Source organism: Lynx rufus, unplaced genomic scaffold (assembly GCF_022079265.1).
Source record: "Lynx rufus isolate CCGP_SWC_20201006 ecotype Redwood Valley unplaced genomic scaffold, mLynRuf1.p SCAF_29, whole genome shotgun sequence".
Classification (NCBI taxonomy): domain Eukaryota; kingdom Metazoa; phylum Chordata; class Mammalia; order Carnivora; family Felidae; genus Lynx; species Lynx rufus.
This window is the reverse complement of record NW_025814844.1, coordinates 144,927-164,997: the sequence shown is the minus strand read 5'-3', so window position 1 is coordinate 164,997 and position 20,071 is coordinate 144,927. Positions and strand designations below refer to the sequence as shown.

Sequence of the window (20,071 nt, the reverse complement as noted above, 5' to 3'; positions counted from 1 at the left end):
TGCGGATCGAATGGCGGAGAGGCGACAAACCGGTTTGCGCCCTCTGCTGTAGGGCTGCGGGGCAGGCCAGGCGGTAGCGCTTCAGGGAGAGAAGCGACCGGCGGAGCCAGTAGAAGGCGCTGTGGGAGCTGCCGGAGGGGCCCGGCGGAGGCGGGGTCAGAGGAGGGAGCGCGGCGGGGCGGGGCGCTCGTCTTCCCGCTAGCCGGGTACATGGCGGCCCCGGGCGCGGGCCCCGGGCCGGGAGCACCCCCGGGGCTGGAGGCGGCCCTGCAGAAGCTCGCGCTGCGGCGGAAGAAGGTGCTGAGCGCCGAGGAGATGGAGCTTTACGAGCTGGCGCAGGCGGCGGGTGGCGCCATAGACCCCGACGTGTTCAAGTGAGCGCGCGCGGGTGGGAGTGCGCGCCCATCCTACCCCCCCAGACACCCCTGCTCCCCCGCCCGGGCCTCTGATCTGGAGGAGCCCCCCACCCCCACCCCGCCCTTTTCGGACCCCTTTGAGCGCCCAGAGTAGAGTTGGGGTCTTGAGGGAAGTGGCCTTCCTGGGCCTGGGCGAGGAAGGCTCACTGCCCACCGCGTGTGTTCTCTCCAGGATCCTGGTGGACCTGCTGAAGCTGAACGTGGCGCCCCTCGCTGTCTTCCAGATGCTCAAGTCCATGTGTGCTGGGCAGAGGCTGGCGAGCGAGCCCCAGGACCCTGTGGCCGTGTCTCTGCCCACATCGAGCGTCCCGGAGACCCGAGGTCAGAGCTGGGCCCGGTGCTCCCTGCCCCTGTGACTCAGGAGGCGGGTGGCAGGGGAGGCACGTGGGCGGTGCCAGACACAAGGTGGGCTTGGTCCTGAGTGGCCTGGCCTTACTGTGCGTCTTCTCCCAGGACCCACAGGGACTGTCCAAGGGCTCGCCTTTTGGTTTCCAGTCCCCAGTTTCGTTTCTTTGCTACCCTTTGCTACATAGGCAAGTCCAGATCAGGTGGTCGCAAAGTGGGTGTCCAGGGTGGCCAGCAGGCTAAGCCTCATATGGGATTCTGCCTCCTTCCTTGGGTAGAAATGCTTTCATTCCACAAACGCGGGAACAAGGTGGCTTTGGTTCCTGTTCTCACGGTGTGTACAGCCTCCAGGAAAGTGTTCAGGGAGCGGGGCAGGCAGAGGTCTTACTGCCGCCCCTTAGCCTATACCCCATCTGGGCCCAGGTGCTGCCCAGGAGTCTAGCCAGCTGAGCGTTCTTCCTCGGATTGCAGGACGGGTCATCATGGCAGCCCCTGGCTGCCCTAGACACGCAGGGTGCAGAGGCCTGAGTGGGCACCGCACTGGGCTCAAGTTTGAGGGGCCTCCTCACTCTCGAGAGTCATGACTGGGGGCTAAGCAGGTGCCCATGACAAAGGTGTCACAGTGGAGCTCCAGCTGCATCCTCCTGGTGTGTCGCATCTGCTCCCAGTTTCAGAAACAACCTGAATGCTTGGCCAGAAGCATTCGGGCACTCACAGACATCCTGAGAAGGGGCCGATGTTCAGGTGGGGGGCAGGCTGGGTCCCTGTGGGAGGGAGTGCCAGGGCCCTGGGTACCCACGCCCCCTTTCCTGAGAGGCCCTGGGCACTGGAGCGCAGGCTTCCTTACTGATCCACGCTCTGTCTGCTCTCTTTGTGTCTCTCTCTGACCTCCAGAGGCCTCCTTTCTCTCTGCCAAGAGCTGTAGTCCCCCTGCAAGGCCCTCCTTTTCCTCGGCCCCGCGGCCTGCGGCCTCTCCGGTTCTGCTCCACGGCCCAGCTGCCACGCACTCGCCTCTCTCTCCAGGGCCCCCCGGTTCCCTCCGGTTCTCTTGCTGCCTGTTCTCTCCTTTTGCAGGTTGCGTTTACTGGTTTATCTCTGGGGGTTGGTGCTCTTTCTTGTTTCTGTGGAAACTGCTGTGGCCCCTATTCGAGAGTCAGAGCAACTTGGAGATGAACTGCCAGGGCAGGACCCTATGGGCCACCCCTGTTACACAGCTTAGGGATTGGGGACACAATTTCAGATCTTGGTTTATTAGAGACCACTTGCAGTACTTCTGGAATGGGACCAACGCCCCCTGCCCCCAGAGGCCAATTCTGCCAGGTGTGACTTGTGCTCTGTAGAGGTGCCCTCACCCCGAGAGGAGGGCAACAGGCCTAGGGGCAGGAGAGCCTTTACTTTGCTGTAGAGAGGGAAGCCTCAGGTGTGAGAAACACCTTGGTTGCTTAGATGCTGTCACCTGACAGGTAGCCTAGAGGGTAAGATGTGATTGTCCTTTCCTGCCTGTTTCCTGAGCTGAGGGTACCTTCCAGGCATTGCCCGGTGTGGTGAGGCTGGAGGCCCAGAGCCAGGGGCGTGTGAGGGCCTGAGATCCCACAGATGCCCTGGCTGTGCTCTCCCTATCCTTTCCCACATCACCTACCTCGCTGTTCTAGGTGCCACCTGAAACTCGGCATGGGGAAGGGCCAAGGGGCAGGTCAGGGTAGAGCCAGTCGACTACAAGGCTGAGTTGAGGAATCAGTGGGCAGAGGGAGGGAGAAACTGGGAACGGAGCCCTCCTCTTTCAAGGGGGTGTTGCTGCTTGTTCACCCAGTGACCGGGTGCCAGGCTGGCTCTCAGCGCTGAGGGCTCAGGGGGGCTGTGAGATGGACAGGTCCGCCTTCCAGTTTGGGAGATGGCTAGATACGCCAATGGTGACAGAGACAGGAGGAAGCCAGTGTAGCCAGCCTTGCTGGAGCAGCAAGGGTTAAGCAGGCTCAGAGTCCTGTTGCCCTGCGGCCCTTTGAGGTAGGAGTAGTGGGGAGCGCTCCAGCCTGAGATGCGGGCCCAGGTCACTGGTGGGAGCGGGCCTGAGCTTGGAGGGGAGAGGTGGGAAAGGGAGGGCGGAGAGCCCAGAGGTGGAGTGGGTTTGCTTTGGTGCTCAGAGCACTGACACAGAGGGGCTCGGAGAGAGGTGGGGAAGAAGCCCCAAGCATAGGGACAGGAGTGGCATGGAGTGCTGGGCCCCACAGGGTTTTCTCAAGTGCTTATGCCTTGGGTCTGCTGGGTTGGGCAGCCAGTGGCCAGGATATGAGGACATAGAGGTCCTGGGGAGGTGCCCAGTGAGGGTAGAGGGCAGCCTGGAGAGGGGGTGGGTGGGGAGGCAGTGGAGGGGAGTGGGGCACATGAGGGGCCATGCCAGGAGCGTGCTGTGGCCAAGAGGCAGAGGCCATCGGAGACCAAGAGCTCTGAGGCCACATGTTGCAGAATCTGTCTGTCCACACAGACCTTGGGCAGAATCTGAGGTAGAAAAAAATGAGGAGAGTTGTCAGAGTGATCAGTTGGGGGACTGTGGTAGCCTAGGATCATGATGGGGGTTTGGGGCTGTTAGGGCTCGCTGGCCTTAGGTTTCCCACAGAATTGGGGTGGCAGCTGCTGCAGACCAGGGGCTGGAGGCCCGCCCAGGAGTTTGATCTGGTAAGCTGCAGCATGCTCAGCATCCAGGTGGCCTGTGGGGACTGTCACTGACAAGCTCATCCATTCCTGGCTTTACTAGGCAGAACATGGGGAAACAGAAGACCCTAAGAGCACAAAGAGGGTAAATGCTTGTCATGATGAGGGTGTGGTCACCAAGGAAAAATAAAATTCGGTCGAGTGTTCTCTGCCGAGGCTTAGGGAAACTGTATGCTTTAAAAAGATGTTCCTCTGGAATGTGTAAGATGAAGTTTGGTGTGCAGAAGCTGTGAGCCCTACACAGAGCTGCGCTGTCCAGTACAGGAGCCATGGGACCCCCGGGGCTTGCGGCTGAGACTCACTGCAAGTTTAAGTATACACCAGACACCCAGATGCCAGAGAACTGGAACAAAAAGAATACCTCACAAGTAATTTTCATATCGATTACATGCTGAAATGGTAATATTGCACATTTTAGGTTAATTAAAATACATGATTTACATTAATTTCCTGTTTCTTTTTACTTTTTTTTTTTTTTTTTAACATTTATTTATTTTTGAGAGAGAGAGAGACAGAGCTCAACTGGGGGAGGGGCAGAGAGAGAGGGGGACACAGAATCCGAAGCAGGCTCCAGGCTCTGAGCTGTCAGCACAGAGCCCAACACAGGGCTCCACCCCCCAAACCATGAGATCATGACCTGAGCCGAAGTCGGACACCTAACTGACTGAGCCCACCCGGCCCCTCCCCCACTTTTTACTTTTTAATGTTGCTACTGGAAAATGAGTTACATGTGGTTCACATCATATTTCTGTTGGGACAGTGCTGCTCCAGAACAATTGAACTTTGCCTGAAACGCTGAGTCAGGGCTGTATGTACTGCATGTGTGCAGGAGAGGGTCACTTCTCCTAAGAAGCACAGGCCCAGTTAAGGGCTAAAAGTGCATGTGTGCATGTCCATGGTGCACATCAGTCTTTGTCATTATGTCTGTATGTGTTCTGGAAGCACTGACTGATTAAGCCACCCGTGTGTGCTCAGCCAGAGAGGGCAGCAGGACTGGCTGGTGCGTGTAGACCTTCTGGTGGGCTCTCGAGTAGCAGTGATAGGTGGTCCTGGCTGCACGCTCACCCTGGTCACCAGACCTTGCCAGCCAGCCTTGAGGATATCAGGGCACTTGCTATGCTGCCTCACCCCCTTGTTCTTTTCCTTCCTCACACACACATCCAGTGTCCGCTTACGGCCAGTCACTAATATTTGACCTCAGGGGCCCCACCGGCCCATTTGAGCACCAGGGAGTGCTCCCACCGTGAAGGAGAAAGGCCACTCCCGGGGAACATGGGCAAGATGGGAGCAGCTTCTCACATTCTGGGCTTTTTGTCAACCCTTGATCCCCCCGCACCTCTGCCAACAGAGCTTGCAGGGGATGGGGAGTTGGGATCACATGGGCCACACCAGAGTTAAATGGTTCAGTGGGTCCCGCTGGGGCGGGCCAGCTCCCCAGCCGCAGGGGGTGCGTTTAGGGTTGCCTCTGGGGTTTTGCTTCATCTGGGGTTGGGGGGGTTCGGTCAGGTATTAGGGGTAGGAGGAGCACCAACTTTTTAACACCGTGAGCCAGGCTGTTTTTAACCTTCAGTGCTCATTGTCTTTGACACCCGTGAGGGCTCCTCAGGCGTGAGGGCTCCTCAGGCATCGGGCCTGGGGGCATGTCACTGCCACCCACCCTAGCCTATAGTCACCTTTGGCTCGGTCCTGCCCTCCAATCCACGGGACCCTAACTACCCCATTGCAGGGAGCTGGGGCAGGTAAGACCGGTTCCAGAAAGTCCCCTGCTGTGTCCAGGACAGAGCAGGTCTGTCCACTGGCAGGCCCTCACACCATTCTCCTCAGACCAGAATGCCTCCCCAGCTCTGCATGAGGCCTAAGTGGGTCTCTCCACTAACTGAGAGCACGTGATTCCTGAAGGTTCCAAGAATTGCAGAGCTCGATAAACGGTTAGATGGTTTTCTTAATGGCTCAAATTTACATTGGTGTCTTATTTCCAGGGTTTGTCAGCCTCATCAAGGTTAAAAATGAACATTATTTGCTATTTTCTCCTTTCCTCTCATCCTGGACTTTCCAGAAGGGCCCTGGTCATTATACTGAGGGGGAGAGGAAATTCAGATATATGGCAGGGTGAAGAAAAGCTGCATTCAGACCCGGGCCCACGTCTGAGACCCACACTGCCATTTTGGGGGTGGCCTATGCTTGAGCTGTATTTTCAGGTCCTTCAGGAGCCCTGGGCCTAGTCTGTAGGATGCCTAAGCACGCAGGGGTAGGCCAGGTGCTACAGATGAGTTATGCCAGTCTGGCCAGGCCTGGAGAGGGACATGGCCTCATAGCTGACCAGCAGGTTGGGAGCTGTAGGGTGGCGGGGCTCGTGCACTCACAGGAGACAGGATCCTTGCCCACTGACCAGTCAGTGGGAACCAGAATATCAGAATGTGTAACAGGAAAAAGGAAATGTGTGGTGACGGTTCTCTACTTTTGTTTTTTCCATGAACCGCTGGCAGGCTGAGTTGGCCCAGCTTCACCCCACCACATGCCCTTGGCCCTCTGTAACGTGTCATTACATCTCCATTGAATCAAACCTGTGCCAGCCCAGGGAGGCAGGGCAGGGGAAAATCTGAGCTGTGGCATTCCAAGCAGTGGCACCATGGTAACCCTTTCCACCCCACTAGGCAGCAAAGACCCCCTGTTGTTCCCTGGGGAGGAGCTGTTCAGAAATGCTCTTAGGAAGGGCTGTCCTATCTCTGCAGGAGTCCTGGGGAGAAAGTAGTGTCAGAGAGGATGGAAAGGGAGTCTGATGTCTTGAAGAAGCCAGGAACTGCAGTGTCACAAATGTAGGTGCCTCCCCTTGTTCCAGGTGACAAATGGTGAACCAGGAGTGACTCAACATGCCCCCAAGAAATTCATGGTGTCTGTTCTCCAAAAACCCACATGTCCCCATTGCAGGCTGTTGATTTGACTAAGAACTGACATTAAGGTTGAGGGTCAAACATGGGACGCATCCCCTGGTCAGAGTCTGCAGGATGGACCCTGCCAGGCTGGAGCAGAGAGGAGCCCTGGCTGGGGAAGGCCCAGTGGGGAGGGACTGTGACCCAGGGGGTGAGCCTGCTCCCTGGGCACATTTTGTGCCTCCTGGTGTCCTCTCGGTCTTGTGAATGCTGTCAACATCCTGAAGCCAGGGAAGCCATTCCTTTAGAATAAACTTTGGCCCAAGTGTGATTACAGATCTTCCTGTCTTCACAGAAAGAGGGGAAGGTAAGTAAATTACAAGTCAAGGGATATCTGCACCAGTGGTCTCCATCTGAATGTGACTACCTGTGGTCAGGGCAAGCTTCCTCTGAGCAGTCAAGCCTCAGCATGAAGCCAGTCACAGGATCCTGGAGCTGAACTTGAGAGCAAGAGGCTTGACCAGCGAAAGTTTGCAAAATACTTTGAGGTAGTCAGGGAAACGCCTGAGGGAAAGATTCCAAGGTCCAAATCCAAAAGCCTGACTTCCATTCTTGATGGATGTGCTTCCAGCAGTTCAGCTGTGGGTGATCTGGAGCAGGGAGCGCCAGGGGAGGCTTCGAAGTGGTGGCCCTGGTGGCGAGCCCTCCTGTGCTGCTGGTGGTCGGGCGATTCCTTACACTCTCCAGGGAGGGAGTCAACCGGCTGAGCTCACCTTTCCCTAAATGGGCCTTGCGGACTTTCCCCATTGTTCCTCGTGCTGCTTCTGTCCTAGGACCTATGCTCGAGGGCCTCTTGCACTCTGTGGAGGACTTCTCTCGGATGTGCCCTCTCCAGGTGGTCCTCAGCCTCAGGGCTCAGAGCTGAGAGGATCCCTGGCTGAAAGGTCGCACAGAGATGTACCAGACGTAATGTGCAAGGAACACAAATGTAGTAGGTGTGCCGACTGTGGAGTTTGCCCTGGTTCCTAACAATTGTGTTCTGCGTCCGCTCAGGGAGAAACAAAGGCAGCACGGCTCTGGGTGGAGGCCCAGCACTGGCAGAGCGTGGCGGCCGGGAAGGATCCAGCCAAAGAATGCCCCGACAACCCAGTGCTACCAGGCTGCCGAAGGGGGGCGGGCCGGGGAAGAGCCCCACTCGGAGCAGCACCTGAGACGGGCAGACTTCTCACGCCACCCAGCTGTGGGCTCCACCAGCCTCCTAGCAGAGGCTACGTGTGGTTTCCTCCGGTTGGTAATAAAGCTTTGTGAAAAACCGAGGGTCCATCCAAGCTGTTTTCTATCACCTTTTGAATACATTAAGGCTCAAAGATTGAGAATCAGTTTTGCATTGTGGGCCTAGATGTACTGCAGCTGAACGTAACAACCAACTGACCTAAACCAGTGGTTTCACCCTACTGTACCTTATTTTCAGGTCATAGAGAAAAATATCTGTATGGTTGGCCCATGAACAAATGGGGGTCAGGGGCACCAACCCCTGCATAGTTGAAAATCCAAGCGTAACTTTTGACTCCCCAGAACTTAACTACCAACAGCCTACTGTTAGTAGGAAGCCTTACTGATAATATACAGTCAATTAACACATCTTTTACATATGTATTATAGACTGTATACATATACTATATATATCATATACTATTACATACTGTATTATACTCTAGGAAACTAGAGAGAAGAAAATCGTAAGAGAAATACATTTACAGTACCATGCTGTAAAAAATCCACATAGAAGTGACCTGCACAGTTCAAACTCTTGTTACTAAAACTTTTATAAATGCACGTCAACATGTTTCGCTGGAGAGAAAGGTGCAGTGCTTTTGCCGAGACCATTCCCAGGGTAGAGCTGCAAGGGTCTGAGGGTGGAGTGGAAATGCTGTCTTACAGGTTACGTGCACAGTAAAGTCAAAGATGAGCCGTAATCTAGAGCTCACCCTGTGACTGTGAATGCCATGGAGAATCCAATAAAACTCCAACACCCCCCCGCCCCTGCCCAATGTCCTCACCCTACACATTTGACCCACAGCATTAAGGACTTTATGGACAGCCCCCTTCCATGGACCTCAGGTGTTCAACCTCCAGTTCCAAACTTACACATTAGTCACCATGTGCCATCAACAGAGAAACCTGAAAAATTGCAAATTCAATTGAAAGCCTAACTCAGTTTTGCTAGAATCTAGGCAATCTTTGTGCTTTGGAACCTCAATTTGGAAAGAACTGTTTTCCCCAAGCCATGCAGATCATGTCAAGCATGCACTGGCTCCCTACAGATGTAGGTAGTGCTGTACACAACTCACAGTGCAGCCCAGGACAGCTTTCCACACGGCCTGACAGGCCTTGGGGTCCTACCCATCTGTGCAGTCACATGAGTGTATCCCAAATGAGCATCACAACAGACCGAAGTTTCATACAGAAACTTTAATTGGAAACAACTGAAAACCACCTGTGCTGCAGGGTGGCAAGAGAGAGAGGGAGAGAGGAATGCCTGCCAGCCATGTCCCCATTCAGTATTCTTCCCCTTCTTCAGCCTCTGCTTCCACGGAATCCACACCCACCTCTTCATAATCTTTCTCCAGAGCTGCCAGGTCCTCCCGGGCCTCGGAGAACTCCCCTTCCTCCATGCCTTCCCCCACGTACCAGTGCACAAAGGCTCGCTTTGCATACATGAGGTCAAACTTATGGTCTAGGCGGGCCCAGGCCTCGGCAATGGCGGTAGTGTTGCTCAGCATGCACACAGCCCGCTGCACCCTGGCCAGGTCCCCTCCGGGGACGACGGTGGGGGGTTGGTAGTTGATGCCCACCTGCCAGAGAAGGGGAAGAAAACAGTCTGTGCAACTTTGTCAAACCCAGAAATGGTAGCTGCTTTCATGGAAACAAAAGGCATGCAGGTGCCTTCTTTGTGCCAGGCAAGGTGTCAGGTGAGCAGGGTGCCGGTTTCCAGACCAGGAAAACTGGGGAAAAGGAGCCCTGGCTCCCGGCTCAGTCCCAAGTTGCCTGAAGGGCTGTGTCCCAGCAACTGAGACACGTGACAGGTGCTCAGGTAACAGGGCTGCTTCTTCTAAAAGGGGACGCTGCTTTGTATTGCTCATGTTATTTTCCCCATAGGCTTCTACAAGATGGGGATTCATTTCTGTAGCTGAAACCTTTTCCACTCGATTCAGAGTACTATGGTTGTATCACCAGGGGAGATCATACCCCCGGTCTCCCACCAAATGAGCCAGCCTGTGCATAATAGGGCGACAGGCACACCCTCAGGTCCTAGGACTGTTGCTACTACTGCAACAGGAGGTGGCCTATGTGTGTGCTAAGTAGGAGAAAGGGGGTGATATTCGAGGGCTGGGTCCAAAAGGGGAGGCATTCTAAGTTTCCAAACCAGGAGACACCACGACCAGAGGTTTGGGCAGGAATACACAGGGTCAGTTAGAGCTGGGGTCGGCAAACTTTGTCTATAAAGAGCAAGACAGGGACGCCTGGGTGGCTCAGTTGGTTAAGGTGTGCAACTTCAGCTCAGGTCGCGATCTCACGGCCTGTGAGTTCGAGCCCCGTGTTGGGCTCTGTGCTGACAGCTCGGAACCTGGAGCCTGTTTCAGATTCTGTGTCTCCCTCTCTCTCTGACCCTCCCCCGTTCATGCTCTGTCTGTCTCTGTCTCAAAAATGAAAATAAGCGTTAACAAAAAAAAGAGCAAGGCAGCACATATTCTAGGCTGGGTGGGCCACATGGTCTCTGTCACAATTACTTAATTCTCTCTTTGGAGCACAAAAGCAGCCACAACAAGACACCAATGAACAGGTGTGGGTGTGTCCACATAAAACTCTACGTGGCTGGTCTGCCAACTGTGCCGATCCCTGAACCCAGAATAGGAAGGGCTAGTGAAGGACCCGCTGCAGCGAGCCCACCAGAAGCAGTAAGGTCTGAGCCAGCTAGGCGGCATGGAAAGCAAGGCAGAGGGAAGCACGTTTTCCCAGATGGAAAGCATCGACAGCTTAGCGTCCAAGCACTGGACAAAGCTGAAGAGCTACAGCAAGTTTCCTCTTCTGTATCAGATGGAAGACTGGCACAAACTGTGTTGGAGGCAGCCTCTGCCCAAACTTGCCAATCTTACTAACAGAGAAATGAGTATGTTGCCATTTCTTCCAAAAACACCCATGACCATTTTTCGTTAAATCAAATGCTGCATGGGACATTTAGATTTGGTTTAATTTCCTTATGCCTGAAGAATGACGTGGGATTTAGGAACACTGATGTTTACAGTGATACCCCAATTTCAAATATCCACATAAATTACCAAAATGCCCTTGAAAATTGCTACATTTCTAAGTCCAAACTATTTTTCCCACACTAATTCTTCCACCCAGAAGCGGCGACAAAAATCCTTCCAAAAACTTTCTGTTCTGTTAAAAAAGAAAATTCTCACGCAGATACACAACGTGATAACTCAGGAAGGGAGTTCAAATGGCACCACTGAATAAATTCTCACTCCGGCTCACTGATTTATGACCAAGGGGTTGGCTGCCATGGAACAGGGCATCCCCTACAAAGGGCATGCCGTGCTTGGTCGGCTGCCTGCTGACCGGTAACACCACTCAACATCACCCAGTCCTACCTTAAATCCAGTTGGGCACCAATCCACAAACTGGATGGTGCGCTTGGTCTTGATGGTGGCGATGGCTGCGTTGACATCTTTCGGGACCACGTCCCCCCTGTACAACATGCAGCAGGCCATATACTTGCCGTGCCGAGGGTCACACTTGACCATCTGGTTAGCCGGCTCAAAACAGGCATTGGTGATCTCGGCCACAGACAGCTGCTCGTGGTACGCCTTCTCAGCTGAGATGACCGGGGCGTAGGTGGCCAGGGGGAAGTGGATGCGGGGGTAGGGGACCAGGTTGGTCTGGAATTCCGTCAAGTCCACGTTCAGGGCCCCATCAAATCGCAGGGAGGCCGTGATGGAGGACACGATCTGCCCGATCAGACGATTAAGGTTGGTGTACGTGGGCCGCTCGATGTCCAGGTTGCGCCGACATATGTCGTAGATGGCTTCGTTGTCCACCATGAAGGCACAGTCAGAATGCTCCAGGGTCGTGTGGGTGGTCAGGATGGAGTTGTAGGGCTCCACCACGGCCGTGGACACCTGGGGGGCCGGGTAGATGGCAAACTCCAGCTTGGACTTCTTGCCGTAGTCCACCGACAGCCGCTCCATGAGCAGGGACGCAAACCCAGAGCCGGTGCCGCCCCCGAAACTGTGGAAGATGAGGAAGCCCTGCAGCCCCGTGCACAGATCCGCCTGAGAGAAACCAGAGACCGTGAGTCAGTGCCTGCGGAAGCCACACCGCCGACCTCCGACAAGCCACGCTCGCTTCTTTGCCTCTGCGGGATGATCACACATTCAAATCGTCCACAGCGCACGTGCGGGACGCTCAGGAGCAAAGCAAGGCAGACGTTAGAGATGTACGGACACACTGACGCCACACGTGAAGGGAAACGTGGACTCAAGATTCTGGCCTGGGGTTTTGCCAGAGCGACCTCCTGGTCGCAATCCCTGCACACCCTCCCGTCCGGGGCAACGTCCACAGGAAGCCTTCTCGGCACCCCCTTACCAGTTTTCGGATCCGGTCCAGGACCAGGTCGACGATCTCCCTGCCGATGGTATAATGGCCTCTGGCGTAATTATTGGCTGCGTCCTCCTTCCCGGTGATCAGCTGCTCTGGGTGGAAGAGCTGCCTGTAGGTCCCTGTGCGCACTTCATCTACAAAGAGGACACGTGGGCCGCAGGGCTTCAAGCCTGTTGTCAACTCACCGGGAGGGGTGGGTTTGGGGACCGTCGGCATCTACCGAGCACGTGCCGTTCCTCGCGGGTCGGCGGCATCAGGGTCTCGGAGAAAACGTCTCTGCGTCATACGCAGACCACAACAGCAATCTATGGCTCAGCAGGTAAAGTCAAGTGGAGGTACAAAGTCCAATCTGACTGGTCCTCAAAGAAGGGAAACCACTCACACCCGCACACAGGTGATTCTGCACGTGCATACGTATGTCCTCCTACCCACAGCTACCTCAAAGAGTGTAACTAAAAAATCGCTTACATGCTAGACAGTCACCAGGTCAGCATGACCTTGGCCGGCCAGTCCCATCAGGGCACCCTCTGTGGCCTGCCTCTCACAGGCTTTAGGGTGACATCCTGTCTTCCCCTGGGTGGCCACTGAAAGGTGCTCTCTCCTTGCAGCTCTCCCTGGCAACCACTTCAGCCTTCTAATCCGGAGGAAGCCAACGAATGTTCTCTACTTACCTTTCTGTCAGATGCAGGTCAAGATTCTCACGCAGCAGCATTTTGGTGTGCGCAGCGTTAAGGAGGGACCAGTGCCTGGGCACCCCGCAGGTGGAGTCTACACAACCACCGGCCTGGGGCTGAGGCGGCCACGAGTGAATCTATTACCAGCCTGTGTTTTTCCTGTACGTTAGGTTCTCCTAACTTAGGAGCCTCAGTTTCTCACCTGATGTAGCCACAGGCGTGTACTTGTACACCCCGTCCTTTCTGCAGAAAGGATTCAAAGGAGCACAGGGGGCATGGAGGGGGCTTCAGGGAGGCTCTGCCACTCTCCCGGGAAAGCCGCCCAAGTGCCCGAGTACCTACCGACCACGGTGGGCTCCAGGTCCACAAACACCGCTCTGGGCACATGCTTGCCAGCCCCAGTCTCGCTGAAGAACGTGTTGAACGAGTCATCCCCACCACCGATGGTTTTGTCACTTGGCATCTGACCATCGGGCTGAATTCCATGTTCAAGGCAGTACAGTTCCCAGCAGGCATTGCCGATCTGGACACCTGCCTGCCCCACGTGGATAGAGATGCACTCGCGCTGGGAACCAGAACACAAACGTTGAGATCCCCTTGTCTTCAAGGGAACCAACGCTATATGGCACGGAAACCATATTAACACACACATCTACATGTATTTCACATTGTCTATGGCTTTCCCAGACCTTTCCCAGAAGGCTTATGTGACCCTTTTCAAGTCCCTATGAAAACTGAGGTGCTCTAAACCACCCTAGCTACTAAGTGCCGGACTTAGCCCCTACACAAAAGTGTTTGCTACCACACACGTAATGTCAATGATAAACGCCACACCATACAGTCACATACAGCCACAGTCACCATACAGCCACAGTTATTCTCGAAAGAGTATAGCGATTAGTTTCTGATGGTGTCCTGTCCAAAGAGAATGTAACAAGTAACAGATCAGGGAAGGAAGAGTGGACTTGGACACAGGTCACCATGGCCCAGGTGCCAGTGGTCACCATATGTGTGCCATCCATCTACCCATCTACAGCTACCCTCTGTTTTCTCCACCCAGGGCTGTGCTCAGGGAGGCTGACCCATCTGGACTGCATTAAAGGGGCTTCCTTGCACCTGGCTTCTGGTTGCATTAGCCAAGGCAGGCATCGGCAAGAGACTGCGAGGTTAGAGGACAGTGTGGTCAGGGTGCTCACTCCCTGGCTCCCACCCTGCCGGACTGCCATGGGCTCCCTGAGTGTGTTTATCAAGGCCACAAACTTTCAGCAGTCAGTGTTCTTGATAAAGCCACCTTCTCAGCTTCTAGTGACCACTCCCTTCACCTCAAGGCTAGGAGTTAATGGCAACCAGACATCACAAATGGTAGGACACTACACTGTCCTTTGGTGGTTTCCTTAGACTCAAAGTACCTATTTTGACTGTAGCCTATCTTTCCTGCCATAAACATAACCGTACAGTCATTAATCATTTGTTCTATTTCAGACACCTTATCCTTACAAATACATAGAGGAGATCAAATAAAATTCAAGGTGTCCCACCTACCCTAAATCCTAATATACAATACCAAGAACTTGAAGTCCTGTTTTTAAGTTTGGCAGGCAATTTTTTTTTTTTTATTTTTAAGGTTTGTTTATTATGGAGAGACAGCACAAGCAGGGGAGGGACAGAGAGAGAAGGAGAAGAAGCCGAAGCAGGCTCCAGGCTCTGAGCTGTCAGCACAGAGTCCGACACGGGGCTCGAACCCCAGACCGTGAGATCATGACCCGAGCTGAAGTCGGACGCTTAACCGCCTGAGCCAGGTGCCCCTGAAGTCCCGTTTCTTATCACACAAACACCAACTCTCCAATTAGGGGCATAGAGATTCACGGAACGCCACAATACCCTAAGAATCCATCCCAGAAGGAACTATTCAGTTGCAGAAAGAACTTCTCCAATGACAAGGAATGCACTCCTTCAGAGAAGAAATTCATCAACACTCTGGGAAGTCTTTTGGAATCCACACACTCACACCATTTACAGATCAGTATTATTCATTTTGCCTTACTTAAATCCAGGCAGCCTATGCTTCACACGATGCCTGATTTAGTTTTCTACGGACTCAGCCCTAGTATGATCACAGGAAGCTCTGTACCCTGAGAAAATCCCTCAGGTTTTTCTTTTACAAAATGGGGGCTGGTGTGCTACATGATCTGCAAGGCCACTTCCATCTGATTATCCAGTGGAACTAACGAAAAGCAGTCAGAGAAATCATTCCTAGCTTTCAACAGAAAGCCATTAAAAATTCATCACCAACCTCACCTGGATCATTAAAATTTTACCTTACTTTACTCAGCCTTATCTTCATCCTCTTTCTTTTCAAGCTCCAGTCCAACTGCTCTCTTCATATTCTTGGCAGATTACTTTGTTCCCTCTGTACCCAGAAGCTTCAGCTTCCAGACAGCAAATGCGCAGACCTTTCTGCTCTCTTCCTCCTGTCAATTGTTTCTACTGATCCCCTACCCGCTAACAGTCCTCAAAGTAATCACTGGCCTTCTCAGGCCACTAGAGATCCACAGACCTCTTCAGGGTAATTGGAAATTAAAGCGATTTCACAGTGGGACTACTGAGATAACCAGCCCTTTTCACCGTGTTCACTGATGGTGCATAATCAAACAGTGGGTAAAACTGGGGTGCTTGGGTGCCTCAGTCAATTAAGCATCCAACTTCAGCTCAGGTCATGATCTTACCATTTATGAGTTCAAGCCCCGCACTGGGCTCCGCACTGACAGTGCAGAGCCTGCCTGGGATTCTCTCACGCTCTCTCTCTCAAAACAATAAACTTAAAAAAAAAAAAGTGGGTAAAACTCTTAATGCCCTAGTACAAATCAAGGTAGTGGCACCAAACTATACCAGTGTTCGTTAGATTCTTCACCCTTATGCACTCACGGTAAAAAGACCAAAAAAAAAAAAAAGTCAATTTCATTTCAGAATATTCATGATGAAGCAAAAAATGATTATTTTATAAAACATCCACCCTCAAGTACTGTGATAAAACGGAAAGTATCCATAAAGCACTTGTGCACCTGCTGAAATACAGCTGTTTGAAGAAATAGCACTTGTGTGTTTTCAGTTGCCAACTGAACTAGCTTTTTTCACAGAATGTTATTTTCCTTGCAAGAGCCGACAAACTATGGCTGTTGCAACTTGGATATCTGGTGTTTATGTTAGCATGTTGTCTGAAAGTAAATAAATATTTTTAAAATTTCTAACATGGCAAATGACTATGGAGATAACCCACATAAACAAAGGCTTTTTGGAGTCCTAATTTGTTACACTGTAGAGATGTCCATGGAGTGCCTGGGTGGCTAAGATGGTTAAGCATGACTCTTGCTTCCCCATCAGGTCATGATCTCATGGTTTGTGAGTTGAGCTCACTGGGCTGGCAGTGCAGAGCCTGCCTGGGATTCTCTCTCTCCCTCTCCCTCGCCCCTCCCCCACTTGCACTCTTTCTCTCTCTCTCTCAAATAAACTCTATAAAAAAATAAATACTGTAGGGGCACCTGGGTGGCTCAGTCGGTTAAGTGTTGGACTTCAGCTCAGGTCATGATCTCATATCGCATGAGTTCGAACGCCACGTTGGGCTCTGTGCTGACAGCTTAGAACCTGGAGCCTGCTTGGGATTCTGTGTCTCCCTCTCTCTCTGCCCCTCCCCCACTTGTGCTGTGTGTGTGTCTCTCTCTCTCAAAAATAAACATACGTTACCATACATACATACATACATACTCTAGGGATGTCCTGGGACCCCAACGTTTGAGAACCACCTTCCAGGCCTCAGGTACCCAACATAACGGCTGTCCTCAGAGACTGAGTCAAGGCCACCCAACAAGTCAAGGTCACCCAGCTTCCAACCTGGCTCATAAAGTTACAATTTTCGAGAAGACATCTGCACCTGCCGACCCCCCTTCATCCGGGACATTACCACGACGCAGGTTGCCGCTGCCCTCAGGGTTCGCACACCCAGAGAACAAGCGAGAGGACTATCATCTGTTCTTCCGGGCAGCCCTGGGCCTCCCGTGCCCAGCCCAGCCCCCTCTTTCCCCCGATCTCCACCCCCCCCCGCCCCCCCCCCCACACACACACACAGCCCCGGTCCTAGGATTTGTCCCAGTCTTGCCCCACCCAGGGGCCTCATGTGGCGGGCTTCATCCTCCCTCCTGCCTGGGCCTCTATGAACCGAGAGTGGCCGGGGGGGGGGGGCCTCACCATGGTGAGTTCAGCTGCTGCCCAACGCCGTTACCAGACCTCAACCGCTGCCACCGACGCCACGCGCCCAACTGCCGCTGCTGCGCGGTGCACCCGGCCCGGGATTGGCCCGCCGCTGCCCAGGTGCCCATTGGTCCTCAGTGCCTCGGGGCGGACCTAGGCCTGGAATCCCGCTTCTGATTGGACGTTACTTGACTTGCGGAGTATGGTGCTTTCTGATTGGATATGGCTTTGGCGGGAAGGCTGTGGCCTAGCCAAAGCCGAGCATTCTGACGCATCCTCGGATGTTAGGTGGGAGTGGTCACGGTTTTCTCTGCGTGGGACATAGCACATTTTCGTGCACGTAAGCCCTCAATGTGCGCGTGGCTTCACGTCAAGCTTGTGCTGCCTTCTTGCTTGGAGGCCCAGGCCCACTCACCTGTCTGCTCGTGATTCCGGTCTTTGCAAACGAGACACCCTCTCAAGGCCTGCCCACCATCTACCTGTAAGCAATGCAAAGGAGAGCTGCTCTCCCGTGCTTCGCAAGCCAATAAAAGACTTGCACCAAGTTTTTGCCTTGAAGATAGGCTATTCGTTGGTGTGGCACCAGCCAGGAGAACGTAAAACCAGTGTTCAACGTCCCGAACTTCCTGATGGCTTATAAACGAGGGGTTTTATGGGGAAAGTTGGGGGCAGGGCGGGGGCCCGGGGGGGGGGGGTCTCCTGAGAAGGTGGACGCTGTTGATTGGAGGCTCATGAAGTCATGTTCACAGATGTTACTTTGTTACTTCAAGTGGCTTCATCTGGTCCACGGAGGTGTGTTCTATCTCAAGAGACTTGAGATAGACTAACAACCAACAAGATGGATGCCAGCTTCATACCCCAAATCTGCACCCGGCTTTCTTGTCCACCCTTTTTCCGGTGCAGAAAGGCCTTTGCCATCCAGCGCCCAGGAACCAGGCAGGATTTGATTACTTCTTTAATCTGGGGATTTCTGAGTTTCTGGGGACAAGGGAGTTGGAGGGTATACCCCAGGCTCCCCCCGCCAAGGCTGCGTTGGAGTGCAGTGTCCATTTTGGGGAACTTTGGTACAATCACCTGATTCTTCCATTCTGTAAAGACTGACTTAACTTTCTTTGGGATCCACTGTGTATTTATTTCTGAGAAAAGCAGGGGAAAAGGAATTCTCGCATAACCTCAAACTTATCACCAGAATGCAACATCCTTTCTGGTGATTCCCTAGAGCATGTTGGAGCAGACCCTTAACTTCTTACAGAAGAGCGGGGAACTCTGCCCCTGCAGTGGCACACAGCAGGTAGAGGAGCTGGACTTTTTCTGTAGGCCTTGGGAACATTTGGATAGTATGATTAGGTCGGCCCTTAGAAAGATAGCTTTGGCAGCAGGGAGGAGGGAGATGGAAGGAGGTCAACGGAGAGCCAGGGAAACCAGGAGAAACCCTCCCTGCTTCTTCCCTCCAAGAGAGTGAATCCTTCTATCTTAGGTCACCTGCCATAACAGAACACCATGGACTGGGTAGCATAAGTATCGGAAGTTTATTTTCTGGCGGTTCTACAGGCTAGGAGAGTAATGTAAGGTCAAGTTCTGGAAGGGTTGGTTTCTAGCGAGGGCTCTCTTCCTGATTGCAGAAGGCTCCCTTCTTGCTGTGTCTGCCTATAGGGGTGGGAGGAGAGAGCAAGCTCTCGGTGTCTCTTCTTACAAGGACACTAATCCTATCAGATCAGGGTCCCACCTTTATGACCTCATGTAACCTTAATTGCCTCCTATTTCCAAATATAGTCGCATTGGGGGTTAGGGCTTCAACGTAGGAATTTGGCAGGGGGACCCAATTCAGTCTATAGCACCCTCCTCCACCCTCACGGCTCCAATCATTCCACATACATAACTGAATTGTAGCCTGTATCACATTTTAAAGTACTATTTATTTTTTCTGGTTTTAAAAGTAACACATATTCAGAGGAGAAAGTGTAGGAAATGAAGAATAACATAAGGAAAATAAAAATCATCCCCAAACCCACACCTTATAGCTAAACATTATTAATATGTCAAGGTATTCTTAGTTTTTTTCCCCCTGTGTATATACTTATACATGGGTTTTACAAAATTGGATCCAACAATATGATTTTTTGTTTTAGTAACAACTTTCTTGAGATATAATCCACATACCATACAATTCATTTTTTAAAAAATATGTTTTTTGTTTGTAAGTAATCTCTACACCCAATGTGGGGCTCAAACCCACAACCCTGAAATCAAATCACATGCTCTACCAACTGAGCCAGCCAGGTGCCCCACAACTCACCCATTTAAACTGGTGTACAATCCAGTGGTTTGCAGTATATTCACAGAGTTGTGCAACCATCACCACAATCCAGTTGAAAAGTTAGAGTAGGTGACTTATTTGTTTAAGTTTATTTATGTATTTATTTATTTAGAGCATGAGTGGTGGAGGGGTGGAGAGAGAGAGAGAGAGAGAGAGAGAGAGAGAGAGAATCACAAGCAGGCTTCACACTGTAAGCGGGGAGCCTGAAGCACGGCTCAAACCCACAAACCGTGACATCAGGACCTGAGCCAAAATCAAGAGTTGGAGGCATAACCGACTGAGCCACCCAGGTGCCCCATCACCATCCATTTTAGAACATTTTTACCATCTCCAAAAAAACCCATGCTCTTTTGCTGCCAACCTCCAGTCCCTCCCATCTCCCTAGCCCTAGGCAACTTCTTTTAAATTTTATTTGAGAGAGAGAGAGAGAGAGAGAGAGAGAGAGAGACAGAGACAGAGAGCAGGAGCAGAGCAAGTGAGTGAGAGAATCCCAAGAAGGCTCCATGCTCAGCATGGAGACACAGGACACAGGACTCAATCCCCTGGGATCACAATCAGCTGAAATCAAGGGTCCGATGTTCGATCCACTGAGCCACACAGGCGCCCCAGCCCTAAGCAACTTCTAATCTACTTTCTGTCTTGGTAGATTTACCTATTCTGGACATTTCCTATAAACAGAATCATACAATATGTGGTCTTTTGTGAATGGCTTCTTTCACAGCATCATGTTTTCAAGGTTCATTCATGTTGTAGCATGACACATTCCTCCTGTTACATGATACATTCCTGTGGTAGCATGATCCTTCACTCCTGTTTCTTGTAAACAGC

The 20,071-nt window shown here is 52.5% G+C and overlaps 2 protein-coding genes across 4 annotated transcripts; one reads left to right on the top strand and one right to left on the bottom strand.

Moving 5' to 3' along the window:
- Positions 1–161: 161 nt before the first annotated feature.
- On the top strand, positions 162–7,656 carry LOC124519818 (mitotic-spindle organizing protein 2B). 2 transcript variants are annotated; one of them, XM_047090243.1, is made up of 4 exons: positions 162–374; positions 589–737; positions 1,656–1,835; positions 7,394–7,656. In XM_047090243.1, exons 1-4 carry the CDS (start codon positions 211–213, stop codon positions 7,549–7,551), a joined length of 651 nt encoding a protein of 216 aa, XP_046946199.1. In that variant the 5' UTR covers positions 162–210; the 3' UTR covers positions 7,552–7,656. The 2 variants fall into 2 exon arrangements, with proteins under 2 accessions (XP_046946199.1, XP_046946197.1); XM_047090241.1 differs by lacking the exon at positions 1,656–1,835 and having other exon boundaries at positions 178–374.
- Positions 7,657–8,898: 1,242 nt separating this feature from the next.
- LOC124519870 (tubulin alpha-3 chain) lies at positions 8,899–16,604 on the bottom strand. 2 transcript variants are annotated; one of them, XM_047090329.1, is made up of 5 exons: positions 16,587–16,604; positions 13,024–13,246; positions 11,993–12,141; positions 10,999–11,679; positions 8,899–9,195 (listed from the first exon to the last, which is right to left on the bottom strand). In XM_047090329.1, the coding sequence occupies exons 2-5, from the start codon at positions 13,142–13,144 to the stop codon at positions 8,899–8,901; spliced, it is 1,248 nt and encodes a 415-aa protein (XP_046946285.1). In that variant the 5' UTR covers positions 13,145–13,246; positions 16,587–16,604. The 2 variants fall into 2 exon arrangements, with proteins under 2 accessions (XP_046946285.1, XP_046946286.1); XM_047090330.1 differs by lacking the exon at positions 16,587–16,604 and adding an exon at positions 13,521–13,529.
- Positions 16,605–20,071: the final 3,467 nt, after the last annotated feature.